The sequence below is a fragment of the Panulirus ornatus genome, chromosome 43 (assembly GCF_036320965.1).
Source record: "Panulirus ornatus isolate Po-2019 chromosome 43, ASM3632096v1, whole genome shotgun sequence".
NCBI lineage: Eukaryota > Metazoa > Arthropoda > Malacostraca > Decapoda > Palinuridae > Panulirus > Panulirus ornatus.
In genome coordinates this window covers 28110757-28133002 of record NC_092266.1, presented here as the reverse complement: position 1 = coordinate 28133002, position 22246 = coordinate 28110757, and the positions used below count along the sequence as shown (strand labels likewise).

Sequence of the window (22246 nt, the reverse complement as noted above, 5' to 3'; positions counted from 1 at the left end):
GCAGAACAATACAGGTGACAAGGTGAAAATTTCATAAGACATTGAAAAAACTCAAATTGATATCATATAAAGTGCAATATACAATATAGTCAGGCGTTTCCTGAAAAGATACTTGAGGCATCCTGAAGAAGATAAAGTTTTTGAAAAATATCACCTACTTGTTCTTACCCAATACCCAAGAGCTCTCTCAATGACTTTCTTTGTAAATCATGCAATGAGGTTGAGATCACTTTCAAAGAACCTGAATCTTCAAGTAAGAATGAGCGAAGAACTTCTTTGATGGACAAAAGAATCCAAATCTTCAAGTAAGAATAAGGGAAGAATTTGTCTGATGGACAAAAAATCAGTCACTTTAGCGGAAAGCAACAAGGGATGCATGTCAGAGAAGCCTTAAAATGGTTTGGGCTCACCAGTGGCACACTTAAATGTCCAAACTTGGGACCATTGCTCTTCTTTGTTCATGCAAATAACTAGCCAGAATTTTTATCTGAATAAGGATCTCATACCCAAATAAGTTTTATGATGATGTTAAGTACATGAGGGATGTAAGGAGTGAAGATTTCATCAACCAAGGACTTTTACCCAAATAAGTTTTATGATGTTAAGTTCATGAGGGAAGTATAGAGTGAAGATTTCATCAGCCTATAACAGACGTTGACATAATTTTCTGTGAAAGATGCAAAGACACAACAACCAGAGACCATGAAGGAAAATAAGCAGGAAACTTGTTGGAAAAGAAATAAATCAGTACTTTTGCGAGTAGTGGGTTAAGGAAGTGAATTTAGCCATGAAACTGTGAATGTGGACACATAATAGTGCAGAAAGTTGTAAAATCCCTGTACCATATAAGAAGGTAACTACACAAACGATGGAGTGCAGCTGATGGTGTTGGATGGTCCAATATAAGGCCCTCTGTAAGTAACTATCTGTAAGGTAATAATAATTACCAGACCTTTCTTTGTGCAGTCTAAAGTACGGTATTTTAAATTGTGAAAACTACTACAACTAAATACTACGTCTATATCATTTACAGCTAATGCTATTAACAGATCAAAAGATACAAATCTCACTCATGGTATAGGTGGTTCTTCACCAAAATCTGTGTTTCTGACAGTGAGAGTGATTCTCAGTAAAGATTGTATCTTTAAGAGTTTCCAACTACTGTACTAGATCCTTGTGTCCAGCAGATGGTATGAGTAGCTGTTTTAGATGTCCCTGTTCATGGATAGTGAAGGTACAGGAGTCCTCACCAAGAGATACAATGGTCTGTTGAAATTGAGAAAAATCCTCTTTTACAGTTCCCTTACCAACATATATTAATAATGGTGATCCTTGGGACCATACAGACTAAATCTGACACTTAAATGTTCACAAAAAATAATTATAAATAATATTTTATTAGTAAATAGAATTAAAATATTCATACAGCTATAAAATATATAGTTCCATAATTCTTCCTGACAATAGTGCACCATACAATGAAGCACTTATTCATGACACGAGCTGATATGAACTATCAACATTAAGTTTGCTTTCTACTTTCACAAGTGAAAAAAGACCTAACCAATGATTGTTTAACAATCATAAGAATGATGCCCAATGAAATAAAAAACAAAATATTTCCTCAGATACAAGGTAACACCTGTTAAATGCTTTTCATATTACACAATGCTATACTTGATGCGAGCTACTGTCATAATGTTTAAGTTTGGCAAAACGCCTATCATCATGCACATCTGTAAATTATCAAACGATTATTTGCAGGCTGATGTGCATCAATAATCAAATTTCAGTTTGTTTTTCTTATTTCAAGCACTGCTTGTAATATGCAGAATATTCTCATTTTGTAAATTTTTTCAGTTACATATAAGAACAGATTTTTTATATATAGGCTTATGTATGTGTGTGTAGTTGAGTGTAAGCTCCCTCACTTGTTTCTACAACCAATATATAAAATACTGTCAAAAATAAAGATATAAATATATAAATGGAATGAAATATAACCTTGGGTACACTGGCTTAGTAAAAAATTGCATACCTGAGGAATTCATCTACAGATTCTACACAAACCAAAATGAAACAGAAACCTTAACAGGAATGTTACCTTAATTTCTTTCCTATAATATTCTATCTCCCTGAATATTACCTTTATCTTCTTTCCTATAATATTTTATCTCCCTAAATGCAATCTCAGTCTCTGGAATAAGAATAAAACTAACATTAAGTTTGAAAAAAAAAATTTTCTAAAGAAATCTCGTCACTCTTTTTGCTTTGTTCACTCTCATTACACACTCTAGGTCTTTTGGTTATGAAAATGTGAAAAGTTCTCAAGTGCATCACCATACACATCTAATTAAAATGAGCATGGGTAATGTCATCCATGCGGGATGGTAATGTGTCTCCAGCAGTCTTGATACCTCTGTTTTGCACAGTGACAACAGGGTCACATGAAGCAGGGGAGGGAGCTGTGGGGCTTGTGTCTTGCACAATGTAGATGGGGTTGTGCATGTCAGTAGGTTCTTGGATAGCAGCCTGACGACTTAAGTGTCTCCGGAGGCACAACAAAACCACAATAAGCAACAGGGACAAACTTGCCTGCACTACAAAGTTGATCTGTAAAAAAGGAATATTTTCTTATCTTTAAACTTATCGCTTTTTCACATATCTATAAATGCACAATACTAGGTTTATCAATCAGATCAATAAACTAGATGGCTCAATGATGGACAGTACAATGATGATCAAACATCTGAAAAACCCACTCACTTAAAAGATATGTAAATATAAATTGCCCAACTCTTAAAGACCTATATCCAGAAGACTGGAAAAAAAACCTTCAAATGCCAGAATTTAAAACATGCTAAAATATATTCTAGATTATGTAATTTATCACATAAACAGACTTAAACATTCCCTTAGACATTAAACCTTTCACTCCACAAGATACATGTAGGAATTTACCTACCTGAGGAAATGATGCAACGAAAGTGTTGTAGAAGAATGTGAAGACTGTTCGGTCTACAGACAACCAGGCAGATTCCAATAGGCCAGTGAGAGCCAAAACTTTGCCTGCCTCATTCACTCCTACTACTGTGGTGAGCAGGGTCCGCAAGGCTGGCTCTATAGCAGGCTCTAGCATGCCCAGCACTGATGCCACTATCACCAACCACCATGTTCCAGGACCCATGATACAGGCCAGCACTGCTGACCATAAACCAATGGAGAAGAGCCCAGCTACAGCGACCAGGGTGTCATGCAAAGCAAATCGTGCTGCTAACCATACCCAGCCCACCATACCTGCCTCGTGTACCACGGAATCCAAGCTACTCCAAGTAGAAAATTCAGTTGGTCCCCATTTAAGAACACGCCTTGCCCACAGGTACATTTGGTGGCCCTGCACCGAAAACACCATGAGTTTAAGCCCCAGCAAAATCAGAAGGTGGATACGACCATTTCCAGTTCTGGATTTGAATGCTGTCCTTAGCAGAGCCACCACATGATGTAGTGGCCCCCAGCGAGCATCCTGGGTTTCCTGGGCACTATGTCTTTGTGCAGATTTGTTAACACTCTCACGTACAAATAACATCACATAAATGAAGCTCATGAACCACAAAACAATTGAGACAATAAAAACAGCAGGGTAGCCTGCAGCTCTATATAGCCAACCCCCTAGTAGCCGGCCCAAAGGGTCACCTATGTACCAACAGGCGTCTAGTATTCCAAGTCTCTTGGTGCGGGTTTCAGGGGAAGTAATGTCTGCTACATAACTGTACACTGCCATGTTGAACACAACCCATGTGCCTGTGACATCTACTGCCAGAGTGGCAGCATAAAGCACCTCAACAGGCCATGAGGGTCTGTAAGCCATCAGGAGATAGACACCAGCAAAGGCCATAAAACCAGCCAGTACTGCTAACATTGGGGGTTTACGACCATAACGGTCACTAAGAGACCCCATGAACAATATTATCAAAAGAGGGATCAGGCTGTCCATTAGGCTCTGGTTATAGTTAAAGTTGTTTTGGTACCTCTGGACAGCAACCTGGAAAGAAATAATCTCAAATTACAGATCAAAAATCCTCTTTGTAAAAATGCCTTATTATAGCAACTGTTACATTTACCTGCACACATACATCTTGTATTTTTTTCTATCTTCATATTATAAATGTTGGAGGACACTGTATCTTCTATTGAGCTGCGTGTCCTACACTGTATTCTTATGCTGGTTTCTGTGAGCCTGATGGGATGTGACCAATGAAAAACCCATTGCTTATGTATAAAAGAAAAAAGGGTATACAATTACTTGTAATCGAAACAACTCTCATAAGTTCTGCAGCCTAGTTAATAACTCAAGCTCCTGCACAAGTGGCACTGGTTCAAATCATGCAGTTGGATGACAAGGTCTATGGAAGTATGAGTCCACAGCATTATATCTGTATCTATATACCTCTGTGGTTCACATTATATTTGAGTAAAACATTACTAAACGGATACTGTGAGCCTACTATCCCCAAGGTCTCAAAACAAGTGGAAATTATACAAATCCTGCTGCTAAAGGATATCTATGTTCCATGGAAGTTTGTATTCACACTGAAGTCTCTAGCTGTCATGAATAATGCACCGAAACCAAAGCTCCCTATCCACATCCAGGCCCTACAGACCTTTCCATGGTTTACCCCAGACATTACACATGCCCTGGTTCACTCCACTGACAGCACATCAACCACAGGATACCATATTGTTTAAATTCACTCTATTCCTTGGTTGCCTCTCGCCCTCCTGTATGTTCAGGCCCCGACTGCTCAAAATCTTTTTCATTCCAACCTTCCACCTCCAATTTGGTCTTACATTTCTCCTTATTCCCTCCACCTCTGACACATGTATCTTCCTTGTCAATCTTTCCTCACTCATTCACTCCATATGTCCAAACCACTTCAACACACCCTCTTCTGCTCTCTCAACCATACTCTTTTTATTTCCACAAATCTTTCTTACTCTATCACTACTTATTTCGGTGAAACCTCATCACACCACATATCGTCCTCACACATTTCATTGCCAACACATCCCTCCTCCTCTGTACAACCCTATCTACAGCCCATGCCTCACAACCATATAAAATTGTTGGAATTACAATTCCTTCAAAAATACCCATTTTTGCTCTGAGACAATGTTCTCTCCTTCCACACATTCATTCATCTTTGCTCTCAGAACCTTTAACCCCTCCCCCATCCTGTGACTCACTTCTATGGTTCCATTCACTGCTAAGTCCACTCTGAGACATCTAAAACACCTCACTTCCTCCAATTTTTCTCCATTAAAATTACATCTCAATTTACTTGTCCCTCAACCCTAATGAACCTAATAACATCGCTCTTATTCACATTTACTCTCAAATTTCTCCTTTTACACACTTTTCCAAACTTAGTTACCAATCTCTGCGGTGTCTCACTTGAATCAGCCAACAGAGCTGTATCATCGGCAAACAACAACTGACTCATTTCCCAGGCCCTCTCATCCCCATCAGATTGTATACTCGCCCCTCTCTCCAAAACTCTTACATTTACCTCCCTAACCACCCCATCCATAAGAAATTAAACAACAAATGGGACATCACACACCCCTGCTCCAGACTGACCTTCACTGGGAACCAATCACTCTCTTTTCTTCCTACTTGTACACATGCCTTACTTCCTTGATAATACTTTTCACTGCTTCTAGCAGCTTACCTTCCATAATATTTACTCTTAAGACCTTCCACAAAGCATCTCTTTCAACCCTATCATATTATTATTTCTATTATACTTGATTGCAGTTTCCTATGTCAGCAAGGTAGCGCCAAGAAACAGATGAAGAATGGCCCATCAACTCACATACACATACATAAATGCCCATACACAAACATATACATACATATACATATCAAAATATACTCATATTCATACATTTACATATATTCACACATACATATTCATACTTTGCTTACCTTCATCCATTCCTGGCACTACCCTACCCACAGGAAACAGAATCACTAACCCCTGCTTCAGCGAGGAAGTGCCAGGAAAACAGGCAAAAAAGGCCACACTTTTTCACTCTCATTCTCTGGCTATTATGTGTAATGCACCAAAACCACAGCTCCCTATCCACATCTAGGCCTCTCCTTCAGTTTTTCCTTTCCCAAAAGGAACAGAGAAGGGGGCCAAATGAAGCTTTTCCCTCTTTGGCTCACTCCTCTGTTATAATGTTACCTCGCTAATGCGGGAAATGGCAAATATGTATGAAAAAATATAATAAATATAAATTATATAAATTATAAATATATATACATGTGTGTGGACGTGTACGTGTATGCATGTGTGTGTGGGTGGGTTGGGCCGTTCTTTCATCTGTTTCCTTGCGCTGCCTCGCTGACGCGGGGGACGGCGACGGGGCAAAGTGAATGAATAAATAAATATATATAGGGGAAAAAGAATACTTCCCACGTATTCCCTGCGTGTCGAAGAAGGCGACTAAAAGGGAAGGGAGCGGGGGGCTGGAAATCCTCCCCTCTCATCTTTTTTTAAATTTTCCAAAATAAGGAACAGAGAAGGGGGCCATGTGAGGATATTCCCTCAAAGGCCCAGTCCTCTGTTCTTAACGCTACCTCGCTAATGTGGGAAATGGCGAATATTATGAAAAAAAAAAAAAAAAAAAAAAAATATATATATATATATATATATATATATAAGGTGATTATCCCTCGGGATAGGGGATTAAGAATACTTCCCACGTATTCCCTGCATGTCGTAGAGGGCGACTAAAAGGGGAGGGAGCGGGGGGCTGGAAATCCTCCCCTCTCGTTTTTTTTTTAATTTTCCAAAAGAAGGAACAGAGGGGGCCATGTGAGGATATTCCAAAAAAGGCCCAGTCCTCTGTTCTTAACGCTACCTCGCTAACACGGGAAATGGCAAATAGTTTAAAAGAAAGAAAAGAAAGATATATGGTGATGTGAGGAGATGGAGTGAGTATTTTGAAGGTTTGTTGAATGTGTTTGATGATACAGTGGCAGATATAGGGTGTTTTGGTCGAGGTGGTGTGCAAAGTGAGAGGGTTAGGGAAAATGATTTGGTAAACAGAGAAGAGGTAGTAAAAGCTTTGTGGAAGATGAAAGCCGGCAAGGCAGCAGGTTTGGATGGTATTGCAGTGGAATTTATCAAAAAAGGGGGTGACTGTATTATTGACTGGTTGGTAAGGTTATTCAATGTATGTATGACTCATGGTGAGGTGCCTGAGGATTGGCGGAATGTGTGCATAGTGCCATTGTACAAAGGCAAAGGGGATAAGAGTGAGTGCTCAAATTGCAGAGGTATAAGTTTGTTGAGTATTCCTGGTAAATTATATGGGAGGGTATTGATTGAGAGGGTGAAGGCATGTACAGAGCATCAGATTGGGGAAGAGCAGTGTGGTTTCAGAAGTGGTAGAGGATGTGTGGATCAGGTGTTTGCTTTGAAGAATGTATGTGAGAAATACTTAGAAAAGCAAATGGATTTGTATGTAGCATTTATGGATCTGGAGAAGGCATATGATAGAGTTGATAGAGATGCTCTGTGGAAGGTATTAAGAATATATGGTGTGGGAGGCAAGTTGTTAGAAGCAGTGAAAAGTTTTTATCGAGGATGTAAGGCATGTGCACGTGTAGGAAGAGAGGAAAGTGATTGGTTCTCAGTGAATATAGGTTTGCGGCAGGGGTGTGCGATGTCTCCATGGTTGTTTAATTTGTTTATGGATGGGGTTGTTAGGGAGGTAAATGCAAGAGTTTTGGAAAGAGGGGCAAGTATGAAGTCAGTTGGGGATGAGAGAGCTTGGGAAGTGAGTCAGTTGTTCGCTGATGATACAGTGCTGGTGGCTGATTCATGTGAGAAACTGCAGAAGCTGGTGACTGAGTTTGGTAAAGTGTGTGAAAGAAGAAAGTTAAGAGTAAATGTGAATAAGAGCAAGGTTATTAGGTACAGTAGGGTTGAGAGTCAAGTCAATTGGGAGGTAAGTTTGAATGGAGAAAAACTGGAGGAAGTAAAGTGTTTTAGATATCTGGGAGTGGATCTGGCAGCGGATGGAACCATGGAAGCAGAAGTGGATCATAGGGTGGGGGAGGGGGCGAAAATTCTGGGAGCCTTGAAGAATGTGTGGAAGTCGAGAACATTATCTCGGAAAGCAAAAATGGGTATGTTTGAAGAAATAGTGGTTCCAACAATGTTGTATGGTTGCGAGGCGTGGGCTATGGATAGAGTCGTGCGCAGGAGGATGGATGTGCTGGAAATGAGATGTTTGAGGACAATGTGTGGTGTGAGGTGGTTTGATCGAGTAAGTAACGTAAGGGTAAGAGAGATGTGTGGAAATAAAAAGAGCGTGGTTGAGAGAGCAAAAGAGGGTGTTTTGAAATGGTTTGGGCACATGGAGAGAATGAGTGAGGAAAGATTGACCAAGAGGATATATGTGTCGGAGGTGGAGGGAACGAGAAGTGGGAGACCAAATTGGAGGTGGAAAGATGGAGTGAAAAAGATTTTGTGCGATCGGGGCCTGAACATGTAGGAGGGTGAAAGGAGGGCAAGGAATAGAGTGAATTGGATCGATGTGGTATACCGGGGTTGACGTGCTGTTAGTGGATTGAATCAGGGCATGTGAAGCGTCTCGGGTAAACCATGGAAAGCTGTGTAGGTATGTATATTTGCGTGTGTGGACGTATGTATATACATGTGTAAGGGGGTGGGTTGGGCCATTTCTTTCGTCTGTTTCCTTGCGCTACCTCGCAAACGCGGGAGACAGCAGAAAAAAAAATATATATATATATATATATATATATATATATATATATATATATATATATATATATATATATATATATATTATCCCTGGGGATAGGGGAGAAAGAATACTTCCCACGTATTCCCTGCGTGTCGTAGAAGGCGACTAAAAGGGGAGGGAGCGGGTGGCTGGAAATCCTCCCCTCTCGTTTTTTTTTAATTTTCCAAAAGAGGGAACAGAGAAGGGGGCCAGGTGAGGATTTTCCCTGCAAGGCCCAGTCCTCTGTTCTTAACGCTACCTCGCAAACGCGGGAAATGGCGAATAGTATAAAAAAATATATATATATATATATATATATATATATATATATATATATATATATATATTTTTTTTTTTTTTTTCTATATTCTTATACATAATCACCGTTTCCCTCGTCAGCGAGGTAACGTCAGGAAACAGACGAAGAATGGCCCATACACTCATATACACACATATATATACATAAACACCCAAATATGCACATATACATACATATCAACATACACATACACATACATACATACGCATGTACATATTCATAATTGCCTTCATCCATTCCTGTCACTACCCTGCCCTAAAGGAAAACAGCATCGCTATCCTCTGTGTCAGTGAGGTAGCACCAGGAATACCAACAAAAAGGACACATTATTCACACTCAGTCTCCCCTGGGGACAGGAGAGAAAGAATACTTCCCATGTATTCCCTGCGTGTCGTAGAAGGTGACTAAAGGAGGCAGGAGAGGGGGGCTGTAAACCCTACCCTTTTAGTATTTCTATTTCTAAAAGTGGAAACAGAAGAAGGAATTAAATGGGGAGTGTTCATCCTCATTGAAGACTCAGCTTAGGGTGTCTGAATGTGCGTTGATGTAACCAAGGTGAGAAAAATGGAGACATACGTAGTATGTTAAAGGAAATGAGAGGTATGCAAGGAAGAGAGTGAACTGGAATAATGTGGTATACTGGAGTTGACGTGCTGCCAATGAACTGAACCAGGGCATGTGAAATGTCTGGGGTAAACCATGGAAAGGTCTGTGGGGTCTGGATGTGGATAGGGGGCTGTGGTTTTGGTGCAATACACATGACACCTGGAGACTTAGTGTGACACTTGTTTCCTTCTGGAACTACCTCAAGGTGGTGGCCATGGAAATAGATCTCCATAACTAGTGGACTCCAGTGCTGCTTCTGAGCCTTTAGTGCCTCACAGTTAATGGGCCACTGGAAGAGGGCAAGTCTAGCACAATGTTTGCAGAGGATCCTACCTAATGCTTCTCTTCTTTTTTGAAACTGAAGAGATGAACCCGATAACTAATGTGGTGCCTAGGGATCCAACACTAGTTTTACACACCTCTATGTGTACATGTCTTGCATGTCATAACACAGATATGAAACAGAGACCCTACCTGGACTTTTGTGTAGTTGCCACTGTCCATAGCAGCACATTCCTCTTCCGTGAAGTTCAAATTGACACGACATACACGGTCTATTTCAATTGTGTCAGCAACCACCACAAAGTTGCCCTGTGCAAGCATTTTCATGAACAACATCGGTTCCAGTGTCACATTCTTCATCACCTGTACACAAATACCACCTTGAAGGTTATGGTTGGAAGTGGTATATCATGACATGAACCGAGTATTATACGAAGCTTCTTAAAATACTGCAAGTAAAAAACTTATAAACACAAAGTTACATTCATTGGTAAGTACACGCACTATATCATACATGTACAAAAGAGCTCTTAAAGAATAAAGATCATAAAAAAAATATTTCAGTCACATGCCTCTAATATGGCTATACGACAAATGTAACAAAAGCTGGATACAACCGCGATTTTGGATAAAAAGATTTGAGTTTTACCTCTTTTATGAACCTCATGGAAGAACTTGTAGCTGAGGTCTTCTTGAATGTCTGGTCAGGGAAATGAAGGTTGCTGGGCTCCTCCTGCCGGGTTGGATGTGTGGCATCCTTCGACATGTCGGTTTCTGCACCTAGCAGTGGTGACCTCTGAAGATATAACCAATTTAATAATTCATATGAGTTAGACAATTTACATATTTGCAACTATTGCAAATAAAAATCTATTTTCAGGAAGTTGATAAAAATAGGTTAGACATGAAATTTTCAATAAGGGATGGATTTTTAAGGGGTTCTTAAAGGAGTCACAAGGAATACCCAGTAGATTTATAGTTTCCAAGAAGGAATCTTAAACGGAACCCTGGAATTTTAAGTTCACTGGTCCTAAAGGGTAGCTACCCAGCATCTTTCAAATTCACAGATTTTCTATCATCACAGAGATTTTACTTCTTATTCAACCACATCTTATGTTCTAAACTCAAAAGGGGTTCCTACAATACTTTCAGGAGGTAGCAAACTACCTAAATCACATCACGCATGTTTACTTAAGAGGCTCGAATGTGGCTCGAGTCTCGAACTGATCGATCCAGGTTCATCTTTGTTAAATCTTAGGAAAAGGTTATATGATACAATATTCTTGCCTTAGTGTGCCCACTGTGGTAATAAGTCACTCTGGCCAGTTATAAGATTACTGTAGCTGTTCATCGACAATATCAAACCATTAGTAAAAGTACGTGGATTATTAAGCCCGGTATATATATCCTCCTACAGCCTACGGCAACGTTACTTACAGTAGAAGGGAAATGCAAACTCAAAATTTAGATGTTTTTCACGAGACCGTAATCCCAATGACAGCCACGCCAAAAGTGTGAATATATATATATTGGAAAGGATCACAATTTTACGCGTGATCAAGATATTCCTATGAGTCCACGGGGAAAATGAAACACGAAAAGTTCCCAAGTGCACTTTCGTGTAATAATCACATCATCAGGGGAATCAGGGGAGACACAAGAGAGAAATATATCAGTCAGATGATATATATCGAAAAGTTCGTCTCTTCGATATATATCAACTGACTGTTATATTTCTCTCTTGAGTCTCCCCTGATGATGTGATTATTACATGAAAGTGCACTTCGGAACTTTTCGTGTTTCATTTTCCCCGTGGACTCATATATATATATATATATATATATATATATATATATATATATATATATATATATATATATATATATATATATATATATATTTTTTTTTTTTTTTTTTTTTTTTCATACTATTCGCTATTTCCCGCGATAGCGAGGTAGCGTTAAGAACAGAGGACTGGGCCTTTGAGGGAATATCCTCACCTGGACCTCTTCTCTGTTCCTTCTTTTGGAAAAAAAAAAAAAAAAAAAAAAAAAAAACGAGAGGGGAGGATTTCCAGCCCCCCGCTCCCTCCCCTTTTAGTCGCCTTCTACTACACGCAGGGAATACGTGGGAAGTATTCTTAATCCCCTATCCCCAGGGATAATATATATATATATATATATATATATATATATATATATATATATATATATATATATATATATATATATATATATATATAAAATCCCAGCAGATCACCGTTATACTGTAGAAGTACCAACCCAAACAAGTAAAGCCGTCACCAATTTTTGATTACGTGCTATTTAATATTTCCAGAAAGGAATGAACATGTTAACTGAAAGCTGGGAAAGGTCCTCTTGCTCTTTAAAAGATTCGTGCAATATAAAAAATGAAAATAAAAAGTGTACACGGTAAATACGAGTGGTGGGATGAACTTTGTGAAATGGGGAAAATTGGTCTTAGAAATGGAGATGAGGTTCAGCAAAACCCATTGGGGGGGGAGCGAACTCCTGAAATGATTTATTAATGATGTAACTCATAACGTGTTCCTGTCGTGTAAACAGATGTTATGAGGTTCTGCTTAATAAAATATAATTAGATGCAGTTTGGAATTTAGAACACAAAGGTTGAAATGCTATATTCCTTTGGGTATCTGTACATATTGTGGACTGGCTGGGAATGAGCTGACTGGTACTGCAACAACATATGGCTGCAAGAGGAACAAGATAACATTTTCATGTGCCTAATTACAGTTGATAATCAATGAACACAATTTGAAAGAAACTAGAAGAGAATGATCTACTGAAAGGATCTTTTAATACAGAAACAATATATACTGGTGAATATCATCATACATGTAGAAATAATAGGGGTAAGGTTATTAATGTGCGAAGGCTAAGGCTTGGATACAAAATTGTGTGGACCCTACCAGACGATAAAGGATATGTATGGCTGAAGAAAGGGTATACTTCAGCATTATATTTAAGATTGTAATATACTGTCCAAGTTTAGATAATAAGATAAGTAATCCTGTTAGATTATTAGAAGGGACCAGTAGAGATGTTAAGCTTTGGAAATGATGTTAGTACAAAATACTTGAGTGATGCCTACATATGCCACGCCAGTTGAACTAGTACTATTGTAATGTTCACTCCTCACTTCCGTGTTGCATGGGATTCCTTACACTGAAGAATAAAAATCTCTCAGTTAAGCGTTGCCCATAAAAAAAAACCTTTATATCATGTAAGAAATTATCTCCATATACAATGAACTTTAATAATTCAACTGCTGTTTACTAGGACAATTGCGTATCATCTTTCTGGTTTATGTTGTATCATCTTTCAGCTTTATGTTTATGAGAGACATCTTTAATAGCCATTTCTTTTTTTTTTTGGTAAATACTAGTGAGTTTAACGGTTATCCACGATCACAAGACCGTACGTGTACCAAACGTGACTACTACGCGCAAGGAATATATATATATATATATATATATATATATATGAGAAAAAAAAATTGTTTTCATGATTACTGTTATCTACACAATAGGTCAGTACACACCACCAAAATATCAACTATAAATGAATGCCAAAAACAGGTTTACCTCGTTACACGATTCCATTGTTTTACGTTTCATTATGCGTCCCAGCTGGTTGCATTTCCCAGTCGTTTCTCGTCACCCTCCGTCTGCGTCTACTCAGACACTCTCTGGCCTGTTCACTGGAGAACCGGTCTCCTCACTGCCACATAGCTGATCACGAGAGCTTGGGAACGGCTTCAGGCAATTCTTACCTGATAACAGACCCATTTAAAACATTAATCCTGCTAATCTGAGGGAGAGATAGCTTCTTAAAATGCACCACTCACAGGAAATGCCAACTCAACCTTCAATTGTACCAGATTCCTTGGACTCTTTTCATTTGTTTTCAGTCTTCTGCGTTATCTTACGATTACATTGATAAGCTCAAAGATATAAAGTAATAAATTCGTGGTTTCAGCTTTCACAAACAATATTGCATTGCATTGACCAAGAAAATCTTAAAACTGCCTGCCTAATCGTCTACATATTGCAATACAACTGTACTTTCTTTGTCACTGGTCGACTGTGTTTGTAGACTAATCAAGCACAATGGTATAAAATAACGTGTGGTGCACACTTATTAAACGAAAAGTAAATAAAGTTGAAGACTGAAGGACACAGGAACTACTGAAAGCATATAGATGTCGTTGAGTCACATGACAGTAGCTGGGGACGAGAATGATCGTAACCAAACAAAGCGACGGGGCAATTTTAAATTGGGTTTTCTCTATCGATGTCTCGTTAATCGGCAGTACTGTTCAGTTATAAACGAAATGTACAATATGAGACCTTTTTTTTTTCCCGATACATTGGATAATAGCTTCAAAATCAGCTTGCTTTATGTTCTCTACAAAGTGAAGGCTTATCGCCATACGTGAAAAGAAATCTTAATTTCTACCGTGGAAATAGATCTTTCAATGGTTTAGAACATTATATCTTTTTCGTGTGCTAGTTCCCCAAGCATAATTTATGTATATGAAGTGACACATTAACTGGATTTCTAATATGTTTTAACATACACCTGTTCTAAAATAATAATAATAATAATAATAATAATAATAATAATAATAATAATACGGGTGTCTGTCTTAAAATATTTGAAAATACTACACAGACTGGCCTATAAAATCTATTTCAAAAATTGCAATATTTATCTTGGGTAATTTCAAGTCACGATCGAGCTAAAATCAAGATAGAGAGAAGAAAGATTAGCTGATAAGAGTAAGACCACGTGATCCAGGAAGGTAGAGAAGCGCCTTACGTAATGGAAGGATGGCTATTGAAGTGAGAAAACTATAATAATTAAGGAAAACTGATCAAAGTGAGGAAGGGGGAATCGATATAAGGGTACCAAGAGACGACGCGTTGTGAAGGTGCATTTGACGTAAAAGAAAACGAAGTTATCGGGAGGGATGACTACGCTGGTCTTACTGGGCATCATCTCCCCAGAAACACTCCCACGTGTTCTAGGAGAGGGATTGCGCCACGGCAACGAAATCGCAGAGGTAGCGGCATTCTGAAGGGTGTTGTGAAGTGAGGGGAGGAGGTTGTGAGGTAAAGTGAGGAGGTTATGAGGTAAGATGAAAAGGATGCCGACAGGTGAGAAGAGGAGGAGGATGTTGTGAGGTGAGATGAGGAGGTGCTGCGAGATAGCATGATAAGGCGAGGAGGGTGCTGCGAGGTGAGGTGAGGAGGGTTAGGTGAGGAGGGTGTTATGAGGAGGTAAGGAGGATACTGTGAGGTTAGGCGAGAAGAGTGCTGTGATGTGAGATGAGGGGTATGTTAGCCCCAGACTCTGGACAACAAGAATTCTTGAAATTTCCATTCAAACAATACATCCGCTCCACTTTAATCTAAGCCTCACCTGCCTGGTGTTCCACCCGTCACTGAAGTAAAGGTAACAAAGGTACAAACCACGCAAAATAGTGCACTCAAAACTGTCACTGGCTGCCTGGTAACCACAAATACTCAACACCTTCACAATGAAACAGAGATTCTCTCAGTGTAGTCCCATCTCAGCATGCTTGACACTCGAATTCTATCCAACGGCATTACAACCCTCCCACCCAAACCACTGTTATCATTAACCACTTATCCTCTCGTGGAATTAAAAAGCTTACCCCCTTCCCTCACACTCTTCAGTAACCTCTACTCTCACTTCTCCTCGACACCCAACACACATAACACACACAAAACACATACACTCTTAACTACCCCTAATTCTTAAACACCAGCCTACTAGACTCCCTAGACAGACAAAGAGTTACCTTCTCCCGCTTTAGTAAGCTCGAGACCTCATCCATCACAACGACCCTACAAACACCTTGCACTCTCTCTGCACAGACGCACACACAGCACTTCATAACCCGTGGTCTCGGCCGGTGGATGTGGCCAGCTTCATGTGAGTCGCTAAAGCCTAATAAGGATAGAAGAGACTTCGAAGGCAGGCAAGGTACAGTTACTCGAAGTCTCTCCCAGTATAACTAAAGAAAGTACCAACGAGTTTCCTCAACAGATTCTTGAAAAAAAAAAAATTGATGATTAAGACTATAGTCAAATGCTAACCACTCATTTAGAATGAGCATGTTTGCAGATGCCTTCTTTTTCACACACACACTGAAGGAAACTGAAGGTTATTCCTCACAGTGTACAGTGCTACGTCTTTATTGTCATCAGTAAATGATAAACACACGTCTTCATCAAACATGCCCCGGCTAATAATGACGTCCATTATCCACCTTTATCATAGGCATATCCATCTATCTATTTCTTTTTTCAAGAGAATTCACAATCTATAAGCCACTGAATAACGTTCCAGACATGATGGCACAGGGGAATTGCTTCCGTGGGGAAACCTAGTTTCCGGAGACATACAGTAGTTGTAGTAGCTGATGTTGTTGAACGCTGAAGAAGGCACCAAGCTATAGTACTCACGTTCTCTGGTGTGGCCGGGTCTATCATGCTTGGTCTGTATTCGCCGTGGTCGGGGGATAGCAACAAACAGTTGGGTCCCTGGACTGTGGAGGGTAGTGGAGGTGTGGTAAGCCTGGAGAGGTCTGTGATATGGATGGACCGGGTGTGTGTGTGTATATATACACACACGCACTCGCAGACTCCCACGACAGGCTAAGGAACGTGTACCAGACGAGTTTGGTAGACCCCACATATTCTTCTCGGAGCCAGGTAACAACCCCTTATCGATTTAACTGACGCCTCGCCTTAACCGTTAATAACAAAGATTTCCCTAGCGATCATTGCAACTAATCTCAGTAAGTCTCGAGCAATCGTATTCAGAGAATTTATATATATATATATAAAGGGCACGAAAGGAGGAGTCGAGGTTTTGTTGCGACCAAACAGACAAACGTTTCGGTTGGCCGCCGCGTTCGCGAAGAAGCCGCTGAGCATGCGCGTGGGTTTGGCGCACGTCCGTCCTTCGTGATCAAATGCGCCAACTGCCAAGCGTCCTTGCAATTCAGTCTCGTAAATGATTCATTTGGAGAGAGAGAGAGAGAGAGAGAGAGAGAGAGAGAGAGAGAGAGAGAGAGAGAGAATGTATAGACAAAGTCGTTATATTTCGGTTCTTGGATTGACCCCTTGAGCACGACGGTACGATCCTTGAGCACGACGGTACGATCCTTGAGCACGACGGTACGTTCCTTGAACACGACGGTACGATCCTTGAGCACGACGGTACGATCCTTGAGCACGACGGTACGATCCTTGAGCACGACGGTACGATCCTTGAACACGACGGTACGATCCTTGAGCACGACGGTACGATCCTTGAACACGACGGTACGATCCTTGAACACGACGGTACGATCCTTGAGCACGACGGTACGATCCTTGAGCACGACGGTACGATCCTTGAACACGACGGTACGATCCTTGAGCACGACGGTACGATCCTTGAGCACGACGGTACGATCCTTGAGCACGACGGTACGATCCTTGAACACGACGGTACGATCCTTGAGCACGACGGTACGATCCTTGAACACGACGGTACGATCCTTGAACACGACGGTCCGATCCTTGAGCACGACGGTACGATCCTTGAGCACGACGGTACGATCCTTGAGCACGACGGTACGATCCTTGAACACGACGGTACGATCCTTGAACACGACGGTACGACCCTTGAGCACGACGGTACGATCCTTGAGCACGACGGTACGATCCTTGAGCACGACGGTACGATCCTTGAACACGACGGTACGATCCTTGAGCACGACGGTACGATCCTTGAACACGACGGTACGATCCTTGAACACGACGGTACGACCCTTGAGCACGACGGTACGATCCTTAAGCGCGACGGTACGACCCTTGAGCACGACGGTACGCTGAGGTGTTAGGCAGGGATATGACTCAGGGTCATGTCGACATACAAACTGGATATCCGGAATTTTTACGAAATCTTTCTCTTAACCGGTGAAACGTTTATTACTCATGTTCCCCTACCCGTTTCTTGGTCCATCACTTCCATAAACAAGAGAAGCTCAAACGTTTGTGAACGGTTAGTGCTTCGAAAGATGCAAAGCTAAATAACCAAGGGACATAATATGAAATGAAGCAAGACATGTGTTAGAGAAGATGTTGAAAAGTAATTTTTATAGTCGTGAATAATCAAAAAGTGACGAAATTCTGGACAGTGACAGCATGCAGAAATTTAATAAGTCATATCATTAGGGCCCCATGATTTCCCCCCCTTGTGTTGTATAAACAGATGATTACACAAATCAGCCTGTAGCACATCTTGTGATACCCGGCAACTTTCAGTAGACGGCAATGTTGCAACCCTACAAATTATGTTTCTGTAAAGCTTCTTTATATATATATATATATATATATATATATATATATATATATATATATATATATATATATATATATATATGATATGATATTGAGCACAAGGCATGCGTCCACACAATGTATCCTTAAACAATACATTTAGCGTATCTCAGGCATTACATATGACAAAAACATTTTCTTTCGTCAAACAAAAGCCTCCATCAATTTCAAGCTTATAACAAGAAAAAGGACATCCTGATGGAAAAAATTGGTATAGAAAATAAGAGACTTATAAAGAGATGGTTCGCTTTACCCATTTGGGTAAACTATAAGAAAAGTTTGGGTCACATACCTACTAGAGACTGAGAGTGATCCTGTACTCATTGACCAATTCGCTTCACATGGTGTTCGTAATCTTTGGTATCTTTCATTTTTTTTCTTCACTTGTGACAAATCACAGAGCCTTATCTTGTATCCTCCGTAGCTGCACCGGGTGTATGATTTAGATGTATGTGGATATGGGATCGGAGCTTTACCAGGTGTGATTCTGCGTCTTCGAGGGGCTTCCAGGGAAACTTCGTATGAGGTGAATCAGGTCTCTCCGTTACCTCGTGCGGTTCGTTTGTCTACATTTTCCTACTGATTGTTTTATGTGTGGTGCAGGAGTGTACAGTAAGCTCCTCTGGATTGCATTACCTAAGTCTCCCTCCGTGGCTATATCGCTGGGTTGTCCTCTCCGTACAGCCACAGTGGTAATATTGTCGATTCTCCATGTACCAGTCTCTTTCGGAAGCTGTTGAAAAAGTCCTGATGCCTCTGACGGTAGTAAATAGGTAGGGAGAGAGTACATTGTTGGAGACACTACGCGAGTGGCGTCGTCTGGATGTGCATTATCATGGTTGCTTCTGGATAACCTTGGTGACAAGAAGTTGCCTCGGGGGACCCCGCTTACTGAAGGTGATCCCGGTGAAGAAGCAGAGCTAATGGTAATTGTGGAGGTAAGCTGGCTAAGGTAGCTGCAAAAACGGTCTTTCGGTTAATCTCTGGCCTACGTCAATGCAGTAGTGTAGACCGTAGCTCGGCTGGCTTCACTCTGTCGAAGGCTTCGCGTATCTGGACAGTTTATTACCAAGGCTTCTGGTAATGGCAATTATCTTTTTTGTTTTCCTCCTCCTGCAGTGATCGCATTTGCAGAAGTGGTGTCTCTAGCCCCCGGAAAGCCATATTGATTCTGAAAACAGACTATTTTTTTTTCTTTTTTAGTTGAATGAATCTGAGCTTAACTATTTTCCCAATTATTTTCATGGGCCGAGGAAGTATTGAAGGCCCTCTATTGTGGTAAGGTGCTCATTCATGTCTTCGGAAATATTTTCGTCTTAGGTAGAAGGGCTTTTTGTAGTTCCATCACGTCTGTTTCCAGGGAGTCAGGTGTAAAAAGAACAAGCCTAGCATCGTCGGTATATCCTCTGGCGTGAGAGGGAGATTCATCATCCCCTGTTCTGTGGCACGGCTTAAAGAATCTCTCTCTCTCTCTCTCTCTCTCTCTCTCTCTCTCTCTCGGACTTGCTTACAGTTCCTGTTTCGTTCAGGCGTCAATATGTACACTGACTATCCATGCTGTCATGAATTCCAGCCACGGCGACCTCCCATTCTCCCCCTAACCCCTTGTCAGATATTCGACGCTTACCTCGGAAGAAGGAGGAAGAGGAGGAGGAGGAGGAGGGGGGAGTGTGGTCCTCTGTAACTTTCCAGCCCCTCGCCAAAATGTTTCATGATCATTTCCATAATAATAACCATCATGTGTCTTACGCTTTATCTGTCGCTTCAATGTTCTTCTTCCTCTCCAAGTCTTTGAAGTGGGAAGAACAGAGTGTCTTATGCTCACAGTGTTGCAGACCGATGCTGTCTGCTGTGTTGCCGGCCGTCGATGTACGGGGCGGTTGACATTCGGTAACTGACGAAGGTGTTATGTGATGTGGTCTTCAGAAGCGGGCTGAGCTGTGAGCGGCAAACATGTTACACCTTTAAAAGAATAAGTTTTGGGTTTAGATAATCCCCTGAACTATTCAACCTGCAAATTTTGGTATTTTCCGGAGGGTAATAAATTTCCTTAAAAACCTTGGGTTGAAGTATTTTTTTTTTCATATAAAGACCGTTATTCGCCTCGTCCTCATTGGGTATGTGTCCACCCAGGGAAGCATTATGAGATATTTTCCACGATCACTTGAAGGTGCACACTGAGTGAGTATACATACGGCGCAGGCAGCACCTTTCTCCTCGGAAATACACGGATGCATTCCTTACACCCACAAGCAACGCCGTTCAGAAGAAATGCAAAAGGTGAGGAGGGAAAGAAAAAATATCTGCTTCAGACTGCAAGCTTGAGTTCAGTGTTGCCATCTTTGCTCGCCGAGCACAAGAGTCAATTACATGTTCTGTGAGCGACGTAGTGGGGTCGCGTTATAAATTGGCCTTGGAGGATTCTAACTCTTAATCTTTCCTTAGAGGTCGTCCTGCATTATCAGCTACAACCATTTTCTTAACTTTTTCTTTTTTTTTTCGTCATCCATTAATTCAATGTTTGGAATATCAAGTTTTATTATCTTTATTTATTTATTTTTTTATACTGATGTTTCTTGGATGTGGTATTATTATGGGGAAAGTTATTGCCACCGAGAGCACTGCAGTGGATGACTAGTTCAAGTTTATCGTCCTGTATTCTCAGCGGAAATTTACGCTAGACGTGGTTCTCTTTATTACCCAAGTAAATGCTCTACTCTGGGAAACCAAGTCTGCCTCTAAGAAACTGGAAGTCTTGTTTATATGTCGAAATTTCTTCCGAACACTTGTTTCATATTGTACAAAGGATTGCTTCGTCCTTGTATGGAGTACCGCTCTTACATCTGGGGTGGTTCTTGCTCTACATCCCGTTATACCTGTTATGAATACCAGTGTGATGATAGATTTTATACAGGTATTTTTTTTCGTGCGGATCAGTAGCTTACTGTAAACTTCAGTAGGTGTTCATGACGCTCAGCAATGAGGCAGGTTCGCTAGCTTATCAGCGAAACCTATGTCCCCGTTTCATATCAGGTCCACTAATTTACTGGCTGGGGTGAAGAGGAAAGTTGAGGAGAGGGGGAGGTGTTGCTGATGCATCACATCTGGAACTAATTGGCACGATGGCTTTGTAGCTCCTCGACTGACCGTACTTAAAATCAAGGATTAGGTCACACGCAAGGCTTCCACACCCAAGGGTCGTACCGACTTGCTTAAGGATCGTACTGTCGTGCTCAAGGGTCGCACCGCCATGCTCAAGGGTCGTACCGCCGTGCTCAAGGGTCGTACCGCCGTGCTCAAGGGTCGTACCGTCGTGCTCAAGGGTCGATTCGCCGTGCTCAAGGGTCGATTCGCCGTGCTCAATGGTCGTACCGCCGTGCTCAATGGTCGTACCGCCGTGCTCAATGGTCGTACCGTCGTGCTCAAGGGTCGTATCACCGTGCTCTAGAAAGGCTCTTCCTACATTCTCGGGGTTTCGCAAGCGGCCAACGACCTGCGAGAGGTCGTCGGGTCACGTCCATCACAAGCTCCTTCGCGATATGATCGCCTGATTGTAATTTCCCATTTGTACTGTACGAGGAGTTTTACAATCATGAGTGTGTGTGTGTGTGTGTGTGTGTGTGTGTAAGGGACGATGAGAGAGAGAGAGAGAGAGAGAGAGAGAGAGAGAGAGAGAGAGAGAGAGAGAGAGAGAGAGAGAGAGGATGACGCAATGGTTGGCAAACCCAGACAAACCCTCCCGCCTCAGACAACCGCGC

At 41.1% G+C, this 22246-nt stretch overlaps 1 protein-coding gene across 4 annotated transcripts in view; it reads right to left on the bottom strand.

The window, feature by feature from the left end:
* Positions 1 to 1381: 1381 nt before the first annotated feature.
* Positions 1382 to 22246, bottom strand: part of LOC139762454 (probable peptidoglycan muropeptide transporter SLC46) — a 23604-nt gene continuing 2739 nt past the window's right edge. Inside the window, exons 2-6 of one of the 4 annotated variants that reach the window (XM_071687359.1) lie at positions 13653 to 13840; positions 10677 to 10823; positions 10220 to 10390; positions 2966 to 4042; positions 1382 to 2613 (exon numbers count right to left, since the gene is read on the bottom strand). In XM_071687359.1, the coding sequence (XP_071543460.1) occupies positions 2350 to 2613; positions 2966 to 4042; positions 10220 to 10390; positions 10677 to 10823; positions 13653 to 13685 (1692 nt within the window). In that variant the 5' untranslated portion in view covers positions 13686 to 13840 and the 3' untranslated portion in view covers positions 1382 to 2349. Of the gene's footprint in view, positions 2614 to 2965; positions 4043 to 10219; positions 10391 to 10676; positions 10824 to 13652; positions 14147 to 16562; positions 16697 to 22246 lie in introns of those variants that run through there. The other 3 variants (XM_071687360.1, XM_071687358.1, XM_071687361.1) reach the window with 3 other exon arrangements.